Source organism: Aquarana catesbeiana, linkage group LG01 (genome assembly GCF_042186555.1).
Source record: "Aquarana catesbeiana isolate 2022-GZ linkage group LG01, ASM4218655v1, whole genome shotgun sequence".
NCBI classification, from domain to species: domain Eukaryota; kingdom Metazoa; phylum Chordata; class Amphibia; order Anura; family Ranidae; genus Aquarana; species Aquarana catesbeiana.
The window spans coordinates 214,643,246-214,663,655 of NC_133324.1; the positions used below are offsets into that span (position 1 = coordinate 214,643,246).

Here is a 20,410-nt window from a genome sequence, read left to right on the forward strand (position 1 = left end):
GGTCATTACTGTACCGCAGAAGCATTTTTGATGACAGTGCGGTTGACAAGCTTAATATTCTCTGCTGTGGGCTTTATTTAAGATGAAAGTGTTAAGTATTAGAATTAATAAGAGGGGAGGATGTGAAAAAAGAAAAATATGACTAGTTGGGGAAAGAAAGAACTATAGATGAAGAGAAGAAAATATAATTTATTTCACTGACATTTATATGGTTGGTTAACAAACCTAAAAGCAGCAGTGAAGTGAGCAATAACGTTTCCTGAGGGTTATGACCAGTCAGCCCTAACAGAAGAATCCAGAGGAATGGTATTACAAATATTTCTGTAATATTATTAAAGAGTATGTAAACCCAACATCTCACATTCCTGATATGTCTCTGCTGTACCACGTACGTATAGAAAAGTCTCTTGTTCTCTTTGTATTGTTTCCTTTGTGTGAAATCCCTGGTGTTCCTGCCAGTCCCTTTGCTTTCCTATTAAAAGCTGACCACAGTAAGCAGAAGGGCACACTGTGGTCAGTTCTCTAGCTGTGCTGGGAACACAGCCTGCTCTCCTTAAATGATCACACTTGTCCTGACACCCCACCTCTTGCACAGGCTTTTACCGAGAAGATCCAGGTGGTGCAGTTTCTCCTCCCCCCAGCTCTTTTGCAGCTGAGAACAGAGGGAATGTGATCACTTCTAAAAAATGGGACAAAACGGTTATTTATATTGTATCAACAACAGAGAGGCCCACAGGTACAGAAAAAAGGCAAAAAACTGAAAATACAGGTTCACAAAGTGGTGCTCCACTGAGTGACTGAAGGAAAGCATGACTGACTGGTCATGTACAAATTTTCTTCTCCCAGTTTTTCCTTTGCCATTCATCATTTCAATGGGGTTTCACTTGCTTTAAAATCCCCAAAGCAAGCAAAGTAGAGGGTCATTTATATATATATTTTTTTAAAGCAAGGCTATGGCTGTGAATTTTCCTGGGGAGTTGGGGGAGTTTTTCTGTGGGGACCGAGGGAGAAGTAGTTTTTGCTTGGGGGTAGCTGAACTGGCACTGGGGTAGTTGTCCTCATCAGCAGCGGATGGTACTCCATTTTGGGGTGGGTGGCGTCAAACAAACCACCCGCCCCCCCAGTCAGTCTGAACCCCCTCACCCCCCTCCCTGTTCGGTCAGTCAGTCAAAAACCCCCGCACTCGGTCGATTGGCAAACCCTACACTTAGCCCATCTAGGTCACGGGCCTGCATCTCCTTCTCGGGGTCTCCTTCTCGGTGTCTCCTGCTCACCCAATACTGTCGCTTCTCTTCTCGGCCAATCGGGTATCAGGACCCACTTCTCGATTGGCCGGGAGGAGAATCAGGAAGACAATAGCGAAAATTAATTCATCATTGTCACACAACTGGGTGGGCTCAGGGCACAGTGCTCTGCACCCCCCAAGCCCACCCTTTTTTGAAGCCAATTAGAGCCTGATTAGAGCCGGAGACTTAACAAAAAAAATAACAATTGAAATCCATGCATCCGGTGCCCTGCATGTACATTAGGGGCCTGCGCCCCTAATGGTGCAGCCACCACTGGTCCTTATAGTTTCACGATATTGTCAATGTTTAGGCAACTGTTTGTTGCCTGTACATTGCCATGACTGCAGGTTTGTTTCCGGTCTATTGTCACAATTGTTTGCTGCCTGCATATTTTAATTGACCGTTTGAAGTCTGTGTATCATATATGATTGACCATTTGTGGCTGATATAACCTCATGTTTCAACACACCATGATTATACTTTAACATGGCTTGCTATTGAACAATTTTTATTTTGTCCTTTTCTACTTCCTTGATTACATATACAACACTTAGAAAATCCTCACTTCCTTTTGTTTCTTTTCCGACCATTATTAGGATTTGTGATTACTGAAAACATTTCTGATTTATAAGAGGGGGTGTTAAAAAAAAAAGATCTGCCCTGGGTGTCAAGTACGCTAAAAAGTTATCCTATCACTGTCACATTTGCCAGACAGCTTGGTCTACAAGGTATTGTAGAGAAACATGAATAAAGGCACATGATATAAAATAATAAGATTATTAAAAACAGACTTGGATCTAAGTTCTTAAATATTGAATTATTAAATATAATGATATGCTAGCAAGGTACAAATACAAAAATTATCAGGACCAGGTGCAACATTTGCTAAAAATGTATAAACGAAAAGGGTTTAGAAGTGGTCACTAGCTATGGTAAGTCAATAACAAGTGCTAGTATCAGAATACGATGCCGCCAGTAAAACTGTATATGGGTAAATTGAAAAAAGACATTATTTCACAATCAGGACCGTTGGGAGGTATGTTTCTTATGCTGGACATACATGGCCAAGTGTGCTATCAATAACTAAGATCTAAAGAATGTACAGTCTACAATTGATTACTGTGCATCTTGCAGCAGTTTAGCAACTCCCTTCTGACTTGAGCCGATTGCTGCTATTGTAAAAATGAATGGGCATTTGATTACCAGAAACTGTCCAGCAAGATTTCTGTGACTCCAAGTAGTCTTTCTTCACGTCTCTTCTTCATTAACCACTTAGTGACCAAATAACTGTATACAAAGTTTAAGTCTCAAACACTGCTTTGTTTATGGTAAGCCTGATTTTTCTGTTCTGAAAAGCCTGAGCATATTTTTCAGTACACAAAATATCTGCATCTTTTGATATCTAGAGCAGAGACTGATGGTGGAGCAAACAGAAAAACAGCAGTTTTATCTGACACATGGCACTTAGAATTGCTGGCTATGCCCCTTGTTCTCCATGCTCCAGTACATTTACAATTACTATTTTGCTCTCCCACAGGTCTGCTGTGGAGAAACCAAGAAGCCCCGAGATGCTCTTACAACATGAAAGGAATGGTGATGAGGATGACGACCGATAACTTGATGAGGGTCAGGGAATTCCTATCTTCTGGTGCTGACAATGTGAGCCTCAAAGCTCTGCTTGTGTATGGAAGTGTCTGGATACACCTACAGAATCAAACACCCAACATCCACATGGTCCAGGCAGGTGTTTGCTGCCCCCATCACATGCAGGGGCAACAGAAAAGATTCTCCAACTGCTGCATATACACATTGATACAGCTCTCAATCACATCTTCCATCTCACTTTAACAATATCAGAGTGGATAATGAAAAAGTCACTGTTGAAGTGGAACTTTAGGCAAAAATGAAGGTCCCTCTTATTATTTTCCTAACCTCTAACTGAGATACAGTGGTGGGGGACGGGTGGGGTACTTTTTTTTGACAGGCACCCGTCCCCCCAGTCGAAGCCTAGGGGAGGAGGATATTAGCTCAGTCCACCTGAAGCCTCCTGGGATAAAATCACATATCCCAGTAGGTTGCAGGACCAGATTTCCTGCACCATGCAATCTTAGGCATGAGCCGTGGGGGGGGGGGGGGGGGGGGGGCGCCTGTGAAGTCATAGCCAGCTACCACATTCAAGATGGCATCCCCAGAGATTTGCAGCCCAAAAATTTTTTAAAAGTCAGCAGCTACAGTATTTGCAGCTGCTGACTTTTCAATTTTCACATGCCTAGGTAAAGTTCCTTTTTAAAGTAGACCCTGACTGACCGACTTTGCTAATTAAAGAGGAAGTAAACCTTGATGGGTTTTTCTTCCTTTCTTCTTCTCTGCAAAGTAAAGGAAAATTTGGATTATTTGCACAGCATAGTGGCATTTTTCAAATGCACGGAATACCTGTTTCTATATAACACTGACAATTCATTGACTAAACTTTCATGGACTAATGCACTTTTGGGTTTTGTTATTTGATTTGATTTTTCTAGACTAAGCACTTTGTTGTGTTAACACTTTGCATTAAATTAAGGAATCTTGATAGTTGGAGCAAGGGAATATATGGGGTTTCTTGCTAAATACTGGAGTCTAAGATTAGCACTGTATATAACTTCACAATAATTAACCACCAAAATAAAGCTATTTGTAAGGAAAAAATTATATAAATGTCATTTGTGTACAGTGTTGCATGACTGCGTAATTGTCAGTTAAAGTAACACAGTGCCAAAAAGCAAAAATGGCATGGTCATGAAGGAGGGTAAATCTTCCGGAGGGCAAGTGGTTAAAAAGAATTGCAGAGCTATTTGTCCTGTTAAAATGCATATACATTTGTTATAATGTTATTAGGCTATTTTCTCACCAGACTGAATGTTTTCAATTCATACACAGTAGAGTGGAGCAAGAAAATACCACGTTATGACCACTGGATGGAGCTGATGATAATAGGAAATACTTTCAACTCCATCTAGGGGCCCTAATGCAGTATTTTCATGATATATTTGTATGAATGAAAAACATTCAACCTAGAAAAAAAAACAGCCTAAAAAAACATTTGTTTTTGCCCGTATTTGAACAGAACAAATGCACATGCAGTTTCACAGGACAAATAGCTCAGAGATTTTTTTTTTTTTAAATAAATACACCACTTTGCGTTACAGACCTGAAATAAGCATGCAGCAAAGGAACTTCCGAACTGCGTACCTGTTTCAGGTAAGTGACTCAGAAAGCACTAAAGCAGGAGGACTGGAATGGCTGCCAGGGAACTAGCATTTACAATGGAGGTCTCATCATTCCATGTATTATATTCATGACAGATTTCCTATAACTACAGAGGACTGGCACACAATTCAAACAAATCTGGCAACAATTATGATGGTCTATATGGTTTAGAAAGAGGAAAAATGAATCTTAGGAGACTCTGCGTATATCTTGCTGTAATTACAAAGGGTGTAGGATGCTGAGTGATGAAAGAGTTGAATCCTTGCACAGTGATAGATACAACTGAATCCCCAAATGGCTTTCCTAATATTTTGCAGGTGGTGATAGCGCTATCATGGGTGCTGATGACAAGCTTCACCTACCTAATGTAGTGTAGAAAAAGCTGCCCATCTCTAATAATGATGCAGACACCATCTGCAACATATTAGGATTGGTTTTAATTTCCCATTAAAGAAACCACAATGTCATTCTCATAAATGAGTTCTCATATTGGAAGCGGAGACTTCCTCTCATTTCCAAAAAAAAAAAAAAAAAAACAATGCATGAAGAGATAAGTGATCCTGTTTACAAGTTTCTCTACACATTTTTAGTGTGCCCAAAATGCATGTATGTATGCGTTTGTAAGCATTCAATTGTGTGTGTTTGTGAAATAGTTCAGGCGTGTTAAATAGAACTCAGGTCTTGAAAATGAAAAACTACCTGTGACAGACCCAACTGGGACAGGGGCTTTTGGAGGGGACTGCATGCTAGCCTCTTGCCTACTGACTATGAGCCCTGGCATTTGAGGGAGCTACAAGCATTCAGGAAGATGTCCTGTTCTATAATTCAAGATGCCATGTTATTACCACATTTAACAGTCATGGAAGCCATACTTGAAACTCAGTGAGAAGATGGATGTGAACAGAAAGTGCCAGAAAAGGCCCGGACTGGAAGTAGTTAAAAAGTAAGCTAACAACTAGTCAACTAGACAAGCCTAGGTGACTGAGGTCAGTGCCCACCCAGACAGTTCAGCGCCAGTATTCAAGAGGACCCAGGGCTGTCCAAATCTCATTAACCAGTCTTCTTTTAACATCCATCTTCTCACTGAGTTTCAAGTTGGCAGAGACCATCATGGCTCCCTTGACTGTGAAATGTGGTAATAACATGGTATCTTGCATTATGTAACAGGACATCTTCCTGAATGCTTGAAGCACTGTCAAATGCCAGGGCTCATAGTAAGTAAGCAAGAAAGCAAGAGGCTACCCTGCAGTCCCCTCCAAAAGCCCCTATCCTGATTGGATCTGTCACATTACCATTACAGGATCAGTGCACCTGTATTCTCAACCATGCCCACCTGCTGAGATGTGATCCTGTAATTCTACAAGCAAGGTAAAACCTCAGTTACAATGTAGAGTTAAAGCCACCATACCTTTTCCTCAGATATGACAGTTCAAAGGGCCCTTTCAGCTGCCTCCTGTCAAGCTGTTTTTTGTTTAAACCTAAAGGGGGGTTTGTATTAAAAAAAAAAACAAAAAAAAAAAAAAAACTACAGGTTCACGGATGCAGTGTGCTCCCTTGAACTCAATGGGCCAGTTTGACTGGCGTTGCCACCTGTCAAATTCTGCAGGCCAAGTTAAAACTGCCATGGCTGCAAAACAAGGCAACACCACCACAGCATGTGCAAGTCCAGCTGTAATGTTAGAATTTGGGTGGGCAACCGGGGTGGGGTGGGGGTGTTGGGGGATTTAGGTGGGCAACCGGTGGGGTTAAGACTGCAGCTCAACCATGCGTTTTTACTGCCCATCCCCGATGTGAAGGAGCTTTAAAACTCTTGCCTACCTACTATGAACTAGGCAGACATAAATAATGGACTGGAAATGGTCATGCAGTGCTAAAAATGAACAATTGCTTGGTACATGGAGATAGGACCACACACTTGAACCTATCTGAACTTTCAGTTTAAATCAGCTACATACAATCAGGTGCATCAAAGTAAATGGTGTGAAAAGTCTTGTATGCGATTTTCTTTAGACAGCAGCCAAGAAGCCTGTCCTCTTCCAGCTAGCTGCAGAGAAGGACTTTTTTGTGTGGAAGCAGTAGTCTCTCTGCAGAGGTTTGTCATACCCTCCGCTGAGTCAGAGCTAAAGCTCTAAAAAAAAAAGCAAAGTTCATTCTATCTGCTGATTGGAGAACTAACTCAGCAGGAAACATGTCAGATCTCTGCAGACAAAAAAAACACTGTTTCCACACAGTAAGCAAGGATCATTCTCTGCAGCATTCTGGCAGGGAACTGGCTTTCCTACACCGTCTGTGGCTACTTTCTGAGGAAAATTAACTGTAATGCCCCGTGCACACGGTCGGACTTTGTTCGGACATTCCGACAACAAAATCCATGGATTTTTTCCGACGGATGTTGGCTCAAACTTGTCTTGCATACACACGGTCACACAAAGTTGTTGGAAAAAACGATCGTTCTGACGTAAAACACGTACGTCGGGACTATAAACGGGGCAGTGGCCAATAGCTTTCATCTCTTTATTTATTCTGAGCATGCGTGGCATTTTGTCTGTCGGATTTGTGTACACACAATCGGAATTTCCGACAACGGATTTTGTTGTCGGAAAATTTTATATCCTGCTCTCAAACTTTGTGTGTCGTAAAATCCGATGGAAAATGTGTGATGGAGCCCACACACGGTCGGAATTTCCGACAACAAGGTCCTATCACACATTTTTCGTCGGAAAATCCGACCGTGTGTACGGGGCATATGACTTTGCACACCATTTGCATACCTCCCAGCTTTTTGAGATGGGAATGAGGGACACCTATTAGCAAGAGTATGTAAGCATAGGACCCCCTGCAATGCCCCCTTAAAGGAGAATTAAACAAACAAAAAAAATGATGAGGTAAACCCACAAGTGTTTTTTTTTTTTACCACTACGATTCCATTATACTGGCTTTGGAAATTTACAAATGCAGCAATTTAGAAATTGGATGAAGGGTTCAGTACTGGGAAACACTTTTTAAAAAAGTTAAACACTGCATTTTATGTACAACTATATAGATCAGACCAAAATGAGGGACAAATGAGGAGGAAAGAGGAACAGAGGGACTTTATCCCAAATCAGGGACAGTCCTTCAAAATTAGGAACAGTTGGGAGCTATGCATTTGTTTGGAGGCACCTGGAATGTATTCATGCAGAAGAGAAGTTTAGCGTGGACCTGTCTTTTCTTCACTGCACATCAAGCCACTAGCTCCTGGCACAGTGGTAAGTTTGAGTGTTCCAACTCCAAAGAGGCGCCGTCTAGTATCAAAATTGGCTTATGCATTTCAAAGGTAAACCCTCTTAAGAGCGAAAATAAAAATTCATTTTTTTGGGCTCTGAATAAGAGGGTTTACCCTCAAAATGTGTAAGCCTACTTGGATCCTAGACAGCATCTCTTTGGGGTAGGAAAATGCCAAGAGCTAGTGGCTTGATGTGCTGTGAACTTACATGCTATGTGAGTATATTTTTTATCAATTTGTAATAAAGTATCCGTGGGATAATGCACTAGGCCAGTGCACCCTCTGTTTGTTTTTCTTAGTGATTCTGTACAGGCCAGGCACACCCGCATTTCTGCATAAAGATTTTACTTGTTATGCTATGCACTTTATGTCATGTCAGTAATTGTGCATAAAACAAAAGTCATTTTTAGGGCCCATTCACACTATGTGCTGTGGCCGGCATATTTTCTTAATGAGATCAACATCAGTCACTGCAGGGGCACATAGAAAACAATTTTTGTTGTATGAGTTCTGCTCACACTGAACTGCTGCCTTCAGGTGGGTTGCAGTGCATTGCAGAAAAATACAAACATGCTGCATTTTCCCTAACACTCCAGAGTTCACCTCAAGTCACTGTTTGTTTTTGCACCGCAGAGGTTCATAGATATGAATGAAATGGCAATTTTACATTTCAATACAGTTTAAATAATTAAAAAAAAAAGTAAAGTAAACAGCGCATTTTCACAGAACAAGGCACCGCCCCCACCGCCAGCACACTAGAACACTAGCCCGCATGCTAAAATGGATCGTTTTAGTGTGCAGCTAGTGTGAACTGGCCCTTAAAATGATAGAAATGTCATGTCATTAGATAATAGATGCTGAATGCTGATTAACTTTGCATATTAAGAACATTAGGTTCTATGACAATGAACACAAACTCTATAATTAAACGATCATGACTTATCAGCATAGGCATTAAGAAATTATCTCATTCTTTTAACTTAAAACAATTACAATTTTAAATTACATTTATATTGTTAAAACTTTAAACAGGGAGTTGACACAAAATAAGCTGGCTAGAGCACAACCTGTGCACAGATTTTTATCTGTCAACTGCAGGTATTTCAAGAAAGAAATTTCTGCAATTTACATGCTAACACCTCAGAATATCTGCAGATCATTGCAAATATGCACCTCTTTTTGGCAGATCCTCGCTAACATTTTCCAGACCATCTCGTTCTTAGGAGATGAGTCAGACTGTTTTTTTACCTCCATAAATATTTCTCTCTCCCTTCATTAAAATAAATAAATACATAAAAAAAATGTAATAAAAATATAATTGTAATATAAATATAATAATAAAATACACACACAGACATACATATATACATACACACATATATATATATATATATATATATATATATATATATATATATATATATATATATATATATATATATATACATATACATACATATACACACACATATACATACATACATATACACACATACACACACATATACATACACACACGCCCCCATTTATATAACTGCAGTCATTAGTCAACTACTATCATTACTCTAAACAATGATGTTAAAACTTTAGCATACTTCGTAAAAATGTACAGTATAACGTTAATATGCTAGCAGCAATATTCTGACATCAGCCCCAGCAAAGAGACGATTTGTAAAAGCACGTTGCTGACTCTAAAAGTACATGGTAAAATTCTATAGTACTACGATTATACTATTACATACTAGTACCTAAAGCTGGATGCACACTCTCCAATTTTCTGTAGATTTATTTTCCTTCAGATTTACCAAAACCATATAATATGAGGTCAAATTTTAGGAGTTTCAATTTGTATGCAATCAGGCAGGCCCTTGCACTACATGGTTTTGGTAAATCTGAAGGAAATCTGAAAACAAAAGTTGTATAGCGTGTATGAGGTCTAATATTATTATACCACCATACCGTCAACACCACAGGACAGAGTACCTAAATTTAAAAAAAATAAAATAAAGTAAAAAAAAAAAAAAAACACTGAGGATGGTGAGCACACATGTATATCACTTGGAAGATTTAATTGGGTTATATATTTTTTTCCTTTTACAAAATTTTAAACTTACAAAATAAAAATGTACAAAAATAAAGAAAAACATAAAAATGTTAACGTGGCATAATCTGAAGTTTTTTTAAACAATGATCTGTGAACGAATAAAACTGCAGATACATATTCTTGCCTTTCTGTTCTATTGCTACAAACTACATATCACTGATGGTGGGCTTGCCATGATGTACTGAAGTCCTCATTGTTTACATTGGCAGTGCTGGGGTTTGGTGCAGCACAGCCATCCCAAAACGCACAAGAGTAACAAAACACTGATGACAGTACTTACCTCTGTGTGGTCAGAGTCCGTACTACTGTAGATAGCAGCTGACCGTCTTTTGCTGAAACTTGCATGACATACTGTGGCTGTCCATTCACAAGACTGCTACAATCTTCCACTGTCTTTCCAGAGGGTGCTGAGCTAGTGCAGTCTGGTAAGACCTCAGGCAGGTGACTGCAGCGGCTTGTTGTCATAGTGACAGACAGCAATTATAGTGCTAATAGCTTCCGTATACGTACTGTATTTCCATCTGCAAAGAAAGAAGAAAAATATCACAAATCGGTCCTGTTGTTTTTGACACGTGGCACACACACACACACATTCGATATTGAGCAAACAGAGTGCAGTTATTTTCTCTGGTGGGCACACAGAATTATATTAGGCCTGACTTTATGTGTCGCCTAAGTCAGGAGGCTGGCATTAACAGAAAAGACGCAGCTTGCTCAAAACACATCACCGATAAAACATGACTATTGTCTCCTGACTAATGAGAAGGATCGTTCGGCGTAACAGGCAGGATTCACGGCACAGATGTTCAGGAGAGGAGAAGAATAAAAGTGCGGCTTTAAAAAAAAACAAAAAAAACACACACAATCTCCCACTAAAGAATATGTCACAGGAAAACAGGCTTTAACGCTTACTGCTCCACAGACAGGACAGCAGCCGCTCTCAGCTCCAGCTACTGTAATGATAGCCGATTTCCTTGTCTGCCAGGATGATCAGGTAGCAACGGATGTCTTTTCTGAATAATCCATGGAGTGTCATAGAGCGACCTGAACCTCATTTTAATTCCTGTCACATACAGGTGACTGGAAGCTCCAACTTACGGCTGTGGAAAATCAGTTTTCCACACGCCAGGGGCTGCGCAAGGCGGGCTGACCATCAAAAGAAACTAAATTAATGTCAAGAGTCTTAATGAATCTGCCTCACTAAACGCCAATTTGTGTTCCCTTTACATCAATTATCACTGTCTGTCACATCCAGCAGGGTATGGCAGGAAAGACACTCAATCACCGTCCAATGAATTCTTCAAACTTTTGTTTATATTGGTGAATTAGGAATTGCATTCAATTTTAAAAGGGATAAGGTCATTGGTGAGCGCAGCCTAGTGCATTAGGGCAGGGGTAGGCAACCTGGGGCCCTCCAGCTGTTGCAGGACTACAAGTCCCATCATGCCCATGGGAGTAATTGTAACCGACAGCCTTGCAATGCCTCATGGGAAATGTAGTTCCACAACAGCTGAAGGGCCCCAGGTTGCCTACCCCTGCATTAGGGTGTGCACCCCAGTGCACAAGCACACATGTGTGTATATCAGCAGAGCAGTGGATGGTGTCAGAGCAGAGATTGCTGTCAGTAGGGCAGTAGATGGTGCCAGTAGTTTTTATTTTTAAGATTTTTGTTTACAATTTTATTTTTTTATTATTTTTTACGATATTCTTTTTTTTTTTACAATTTTTTAAAGGAGCCCTGTTGGGGGGGCTTTGGTGACATATCAAAGGTCTAAACCAGGGGTAGGCAACCTCGGCCCTCCAGCTGTGGTGACACTACAAATCCCATCATGCCTCTGCCTCTAGGAGTCAAGCCTGTGATTGTCAGAGTCTTGCAATGTCTCATGGGACTTGTAGTTTCAAAACAGCTGGAAGGCTGAGGTTGCCTACCCCTGGTCTAAACAGAGTAAAATGGACTGCACTGGACAGTGAATGAATGCTTTTTGCTGAGCAGCATCCTGTTCATTCACATAGTTTACTATGCTTCAGTTAAAGTGATTGTAAAGTCTTGTTTTTTTTCCTATAAAAATAACAAACATGTTATACTTATCTGCTCTGTTACTCTGTTGCAGTGGATTCGCACAGATCCTCTTCTTCTCGGGTCCCTCTTTTGTGCTCCTGGCCCCACCCTCCTGTTGAGGGCCCCCACAGCAAGCAACTTACTATGGGGGCACCTGAGCCGAGTAACAGCTCCCTCTCCCCTGATTGGCTAGCTGACTTTGACAGCAGCGGCAGCCAATAAAAAATATTGGATGACACTTGTGGACATCCCTGGACAAAGAAGGACCTTAGGTAAGTGTTAGGGGGGCTGCTGCTGCACACAGAAGGTTTTTTTATCTTAGAGACAAAAACTTCTGCCTTTACAACCCCTTTAAGAATGAATACAGGAGTGATCGGTACAGATCACTCACTGTGTTCATTCATTCATCCATCCACAAACATCCCCCACAGCAACCAGCGGGAGAGGAGGGAAGCTGGCAGCACTGCAGCACTGCAGGGGAAAGACAGGCGATGCCAGGAAGCATGGGGAATCAGAACCGCACAGGGTGATTAGGGTGTGCCCAGGCACACGCAGCACACCCTGTGAGCATGCCTATGGATATGGTTCAGTGGCTCATACGATATGACCTGGCCAAAGGAAAATAAGGTAATGTCAATCCTATTACTAAGGCTGGCCAAACACAGGTTTTTCTAATTCAGCAGAATGAAAAACAAAATTGAAAATTACTTAGAACCCCTAAATATTATACATTTTTTTTCTAACACCCTAGAGAATAAAATGGCGGTCGTTGCAATACTTTGTCACACTGTATTTGTGCAGCGGACTAACAAGCGCACTTTTTTTGGAAAAAATAAAATTTTTTGAATTAAAAAATAAGACAACAGTAAAGTTAGCCCAATTTTTTTTATATTGTGAAAGATAATGTTACGCCAAGTAAATTGATACCCAACATGTCACGCTTCAAAATTGCGCCCGCTCGTGGAATGGCGACAAACTTTTACCCTTAAAAATCTCCATAGGCGACGTTTAAAAAATTCTACAGGTTGCATGTTTTGAGTTATAGAGGAGGTCTAGGGCTAGAATTATTGCTCTAGCTCTACCGATCACAGCGATACCTCAAATGTGTGGTTTGAACACAGTTTTCATATGCGGGCGCTACTCACGTATGTGTTTAATTTTTACACTCTTCTTTAAAAAAAAAAAAAAATGTAAACATCCCTTGTAATAGAAAAAAAGCATGACAGGACCTCTTAAATATGAGATCTGGGGTCAAAAAGACCTAAGATCTCATATTTACACTAAAATACGATTAAAAAAAAAAAAATTGTCATTTAAAAAAATACAAAAAAAAAAATGTCCCTTTAAGAGCTATGGGCAGAAGTGACGTTTTGACGTTGCTTTCACCCTACATTGATATGGAGAGGGTGGGGGCCATCTTCCCCTCACTCATCTCCATACCCAGCAAGGGAGAAGATCCGATCGCCTCCGCCGCTGCCGAGGCGGAGGGCACCAGAGCACAGCAGGAGGGGGAGGGCCGCAGAGACCACTTTTATCTTGAAGCGGACCGCCCGCTGAAGAAGAGGATACAGGGGTTATGGCAGCTAGCTGCTGCCATAACAATATTCCTCTTCAAAGTGCTGATGTAAAACTGCGGCGGGCGGTCCGTAAGTGGTTTAAATCAGAAACGTGTGTTACAAAAACAAATAGTAAAAAGTGTAACAGTAATAATACAAAAATATATATACAAAATATGCAAGATAAAAAACATCTGAAATAGTACAGCCAGACCGAATTGACGATATAATCTATTATATATTCATACTTTATCCATCAATATGGATGTAAGGTAAATTCAAAAACGAGAATACTAAAGAGATAAACAGCCCAGGTAACAACATAAAAGAGCCACTAATGAAAGGAGGTCACCGTTTGACGTCATCTGGAGGACTTATGACATCACCGCCCGGGGCATGATGGGTGGTGACGTCATAAGGGGTGGACCTTTGGTGACCCCGCCCCATGCCAATATAAGTAGTGGCACACCGCACACCCGGCATTAGAGCGGGAGAGCGTCAACGGAAGAAGAACAGAGGGAGAAGACAGTGGAGAAAACGCGTGAAAAAGAGCATGAAAACAGCGGAGACCCGGCAGAACACAGTGGACAGAGGGAGAAGAACCAGAGAGAGTAGAGAAGAACCAAAGAGGGGAGAAGAACCAACATAGGCAGAAGACATCAGCGGAGGACACAGAAGAGACGCAGAGGGGAGAACGGATTGGAAGAGACGCCGGAGCTGCCTAATAAATTACTTTAAAAATACGTGTAATGTGTTTTATTTTTGACACTTTTTTTTTTGGTGAATGGGTAGGGGTACAATATACCCCATACTCATTCACATAGGGTGGGGGGCCGGGATCTGGGGTTCCCCTTAAAATCCATAGCAGACCGAAGGGCCTGGTATGCTCTTGGAGGAGGAACCCATGCCGGTTTTGTTTTTAATTTTGGCGTGGAGTTCTCCTTCAAGATCATTAAAGCAAAAGCTGCATGCCAAATTTGGATCAGTCAAGACGGCGATCCACTTTTGATCCGACTTCAGTGATATTTAATAGGCTGAAGTAGGATCAAAGTCAGACCAAAGTAGTGCAGGGAGCATTTTCAAAGTCAGACCGACTTGTGTCGGACCAGTTAAGACGGCTCTCATAGGGAACCATTGATTTTCACACGACATGAGCTCCCAATGTCGGAGCGTTTGTTGTACCAGTGTGAACCCTCTCTAAGTGGTCCCATTGTATCAAGACACCTGACCATCATCTAATGAATTTAAACAGCTTTAAGCCTGGTACACATTATGAGTTTGAAAAACAAAAACAAAACTGTCAGCTCCAGTGAAGTATTGTAAAATCTCATCATTAAGGAAAACAGGTTCAGTTATACGTACCATAATGTATGAGCTTTAGTCAGCTTTGAGTAGAGGGTTTTATCCACAATGCAGAAAACCAATGCACTTGCAGGCCAATACTGAGTGGTGAGGTCCATCGTTAGGTATTGGCCTACAAGTGTAGGGGTTTTCTTGTATTCTAAAGTTGCCACCATGTTACAACAGTCTTCTACATGGCTCTGAAACAAATACGGGGCTATTTTTTAAATATACAGAAAAAAATTTAATCTGGATTGAAAGCAGTGGGACCCCCGGTGTTCAACAAGAACCCCTTTAATCTGTATCTGAACCCAAAAATTTTACATATTGCAGCTTACTAGATCTTGGTGTGGTGGCTGCATTCATTGTTCAAGCTTCTTTTTCTGTATTTTCACCCATTAATCCTGCAAATAACTAATTTCGTTTCCCTGGGTGGCTACATAACTGATTTGTGGAGGGAGCCATGATGGACACCCTAGACTGCTCTCCTGATATGGACTACAAATGTACAAGCACATTGCATTTGTGGAAAATGTTCCTACTTTGAAAAAAAAAAATGTAGCCAGCATATCTAAGGACTGTAAGCTGCAATATTTTACATTTTTGCTCTTGGGTTTAGTGATATTCATTAGGATAGCCATACATAGGGCATTTAGGATGGATAAATAGGCATAAACTATCGGTAAGGGTTGGTATACAAAGATGTTTAAGTATCAGCTTGGGATGTATTGTGTTGCCTTTGCTCTGTATTTGCCACGTGGGCACATTGAGCTTGGTTTGTGCTTTGCTTTATTTCTCTATACATTTCACACTGACCTTTAGCCCTGGTTCACACCAGGGCATTTTTTCATGCAATTTGACATTTTAAAATCACATGACAAGTCCCATGACAAGTTGCACCCCAGTGCCGGCAATAGAACCCTTCAAGTCGGTGCAACTCTATTTTCAGCAACATTAATAAAAAGGTTCCTGCACTACTTTTTTGCGAGTTCATTGACTTTTGTTAAATTAAGTCGCAATCCGCTGTGAAATCGGAGGTCCAAATTGCACTGATTTGCGGCTTTGAAATCACGCTGAAGTAGCACAATTTCAAAGCCGCACTGATGTGAACCTGGGCTAAAATTAATTTTTTTGTTTTCGCTTTGTTTTTTTATCCATCCTGGCTCCCTCATTTTTCTTACTATTGTAGCTTACCAATGGTTAGATGTAGTGGCGGAATTCGTTTTTTTTAAATAGAACTTTTTCCCCCTTTATTTTTACCAGGCAATCCAGCCAGAAACACACTTCCTGTCTTAGCGTGGCTACACACACTTTTCCACTGCATCTACTGAGGAGCAATATAGCCACCCTTGCACAGCACTTGCACATTGTCAACTTGTGGAGAGTGTAAAGGAAATTTGTATGTTCTGTATATAATTGTATTCTATTTTGTCTGTATTGCACACAGCACTAATAATGTTTTCAGTACATGTTTGTATTCTTTTGAGTTCTGATTAGAATTAGCCTGCCTATGTTACACCCCTATGTTACCATAAAAGTATAATTGTAATATTATTGTGATACCTACCTAATCATGTGTATAAAAACCTTTAATTGCGTCATAATAAAGCAGAACTGTTATTTGGAAAGATACGGAGTGTATCTTTTGTGTCTGTTCCCTACTGCAGTTATTAATTTGGAACCACTAATCAATTTGAGGATAGGAGGTGCCGATCTATAACATTTCCAAAAAAAGGTGGGTAGTGTTAGATGGACTAGTAGATTTAGTATATAATTTTATGATTTTGCTCTTAGATTTACTTAAATGATCTCAAAGTCTTGTGTACACTGGCCTTTAATTTGCAAGGATAATACATATTAAATATATAAATATATAGTCAAAGCTTCACAAACTTCAATTGTAGCACGCATATGAGACAAAATTGCTCGATCTAAAAGGCATAAGACCTGATGTGCTTTAACAGCTGTGGCTCATGCGTTTTAATCTGCATTGATTAAAACATATTTCATTTCATTTCCTGCTCTAGTAAAATGCCAGCTTGAACTTGATTGGTTGCTATGGCTTCTCATTTTCTTTCTATCTTTTTTTTTTTTTTTTTAATCAGCTCTAGTTGTTATTCTATAAAATGGTTCAAGTTCTTTGCCAACTGTGCCTACTATATGAATATCAGAATGCAGCATGCACTTCACTGCATTATACATGCTTGTGTGTATGAATACTAAATTAGTGTGTATATGCTGCATCAGTGCTGGACTGGTGTGCGTCTTACTATAGACAGAATGCTTGGTTTAGTGTGTCTGTGTGCGCGCTCTAGTGCACATTGCCTTGCAGTGAGGGAGGATGTCTGGGTCTGCACAAGGTCTCCGTGGGAGTCTCCTAGACCACATTACTCTGTTGGAAGGACAGTTGCTTTCTGGCTGGATAATACAAAAACAGTTTAGGTAAAAAAAATAAAAAAATAATAACCTTTAGAAAGTAAAATCAATGAACAATAATCCACATAAACCATATTACAAGAATAAGAAAGAGCAATTCTCAGACTATTTATTAGCTGCAGGGACAGTAATGATGATAATAAACTAGAGATATGGTAATTGCGCTTGTCTAGAATTAATGTGAAGTTTTTCTGCTTGAGCCTCTCCCAACCTTTGTACCCCAGCGGAACCCTTGAATGAATTTTCAGGTGACGGAACCCCTGTTAAAATTAGTGCAGCGTGGGGGGGGTCATTGAGAAAATGCCCTTTACATTTAATTAAGACAGTGAGAAGAATGCCCTCCCTTACCGTGGTGGTCAGAACGCCATTTACAACCACTTTAATTTGGCCATACTCTATTACATTTTTTACATTCACATGAATTTTCATAGGAAAATGATCAGTACACTTGACCACTCGATGAATGTCATTTGAAAAGTACTTTAAAACGGTTTTTAACATTCAATTTTGGAAATAAAAGGCCTTTACAAAGCAAAACCATATACACGGTTAGAGATTTGTTTGTTTGAGAAAAAATTTGCATCCTCCTTCGAATTTTCTTGTCACTATGGTTGACCCCACTAATGATTCAAAAACTAAAAAAAACCTTCTTAAAACAAAAAATGTCAAACAAAATTCTACAAGCGTATAAGCTTTATACACATCAAAAGTAAATTCTCACCAACAAAGAAAGAAGAAAAAAATAGTAAGGTGACCAGGAGATACATACAGGACACAAAATATACACATTTTTGTAAACATGCGCATAAATAAATTACAACTGTACACTGTTGCGCCTGGGTGCACTGCGGCTAGTGGAATGTGACCAGAGCTGGCCATACACTGTTCTCTTTTATTTGATTCAGCCAACAGGCTGAACCGAGAAAACTTACAGATTCTTCCATCTGCACAAACAAGGTGGATGGAGGAATCCACTCCCTGCTGTTTTGTGTGTTCTGACGGCAACACCCTAATCAGGGGCTGTGGTTGATTGGCTGCAGTCACTAATCGATAACAATTTTCCAACACGTCCCTTCGACAGAAGTTGATAATACAATCGACTTCTGTCAATCGGTGACAGCTGCTGATAGAAATTCAGCCAGTCCCTGCTGAATCGGACGCATTTCGATCAAAGGTATGGCCAGCTTAAGGCAGCTTTGGTTGAGGCACATACAGGGCTTGTCAGCAGGAAACAAGCCGTGTATGTGTTCAGTAAACATCCACTATACTTTGTCCGATTTTTGAGTGGGACATGGCCCATTGTCCGACCAAAGTGGACACAAATTCATACAAATACACATACACACATTAAATTATATATGTAACAATTGGCAATATTACCGATAGCAGTCCTTTCTTTGTCCACAAGATGGCGATGTCAGTTACGCTTACCTAGCTGTGACTGACTTTACACAGGAGCAGTCTGGGAGGATCTCAACTATAACCATCCCTGGGCTGCAACTACAAGGCCCATAGTCACTCAGGGCAGAAGGGGTCAGATATAAGCAAAAGCCTGGGAAAGAGCTGGGGTAATTGGGGAAGTGTGCCAACCGGAGAGGACTGAGGAGATAGAGCTGTGCTGTGTCAAGCTGTACTGTGCCCAGAGAATGGTCTGCTGTGCTGGATTAGCTGGACACTAGACCGGGGAGGCTGAACCAGATAGTGACTGCAGTAACACCTGCATCCAGAATCGCTGTAAGAGATGCCATCGCTTCAGCTGATGCTTTTACTGTACTTCTAGACAACTGCCCCCCCCCCCCCCCCACACACCCTACAGTGCATCGATTGCTACCAGAGGATTGTCAAGAAAGGAATCTGGTGAGAGGGTCTCTGACCAATATTGCAGTTATAATCCACCTGCCCATAAACAAGCTATTCTCATCCATTGACACTCTACAGTACTCTCTGAGACTTACCACCTGTTGCTACATTCATTGCTACTTCACAGACATAAGTCTGTTGGGATTCCAGAGTGCTGACTTTGTTCTTGCTTCCCATCTGACTGCCATTGACACATCACATCCTTGTCTCCTAAACCCTAGCTACTACCTTTGGGCTTGCCCTACTCTTTGCACTTATCACCACAAAAGGAGTATATACAGTATAACTGCTGAGCCCAACCTGTGTAATATATGGGGCGATTGCAGCATTACACTATTTGTATATACTGTATATTTGTAGAATATACTGCTGTTGAACGCTACCCTTCGATTCATCACCTTGCGCGCCAACAGTTTTGAAAAAACCCAACATAGCCAGCAGAAGTTCATCAAAGACTTGGTTCTACTATAGAGTTTCAGTGCGAAGGCCTAAACCTAGCCTCTTTGAGAGCCCTCACGTCACGTGACATGGTCTACTACACCTCTTCGTAATTCCCGCTGGTCACTTGAGGTGTAACATCGCATACGGAGAGCTACTGTTTACACTCCTTGTGTTACAGTATATTTGGGGATAAACGACTTTAGAAGTACCTTTGTGGAGTATATTACACCATTACTGATGTGTTCATGACTTTCATGTGCCAATCTGCTTTGTTATATTTTGTTATCTTAATCTGCCAATACAGTCTGCTTATCTTCTAAAAGGTGGTGTGTATAATTTTTTGCATCTGCTGGGTGTTCCAAGATGAGGTATTCTGGTGGTGTCAGTGAGGGTGAGGTCTCACAAAGGGCTAGACAAGAGAAAAGGACCCAAAACTACCAGCGGCTCCAGCTTATACAAACACATGCTGGCGTATATCGCGTTACGCACATTTAACTATATATGGTATTTATGAAGCTACTCATACAGCCCTAATTACATATGCACACTCAGCTGTAGGTAGTATAAGCATAAACATGATTTTATTGTATACTAGCAAAAGTGTGTTTATTCCAAGCACGGATGTGATTGAGGATTTTAATGGGATCCAGTCTCTGGTGACTGAGAGAAGAGCAGACATGGAACACTGATGCAGACTGGCTACCGGGCATTGTAGAGTTGGATTCCTCCAGCATATAATATGTTGTGTATACAGGCCATGGTGAGATATGACAGTCACGTTTTGCAGTAAGGGAGGATGGTTGAAAGAAGAAA

At 40.7% G+C, this 20,410-nt stretch overlaps 1 protein-coding gene across 5 annotated transcripts in view; it reads right to left on the minus strand.

The window, feature by feature from the left end:
* MARCHF3 (membrane associated ring-CH-type finger 3) overlaps positions 1-20,410 on the minus strand; it is a 318,136-nt gene that overhangs the window by 109,731 nt on the left and 187,995 nt on the right. For 3 of the 5 annotated variants that reach the window (XM_073624875.1, XM_073624907.1, XM_073624892.1), the window contains exon 2: positions 10,185-10,425. In XM_073624875.1, the coding sequence (XP_073480976.1) occupies positions 10,185-10,369 (185 nt within the window). In that variant the 5' untranslated portion in view covers positions 10,370-10,425. Of the gene's footprint in view, positions 1-10,184; positions 10,426-10,632; positions 10,703-10,816; positions 10,972-20,410 lie in introns of those variants that run through there. The other 2 variants (XM_073624884.1, XM_073624901.1) reach the window with 2 other exon arrangements.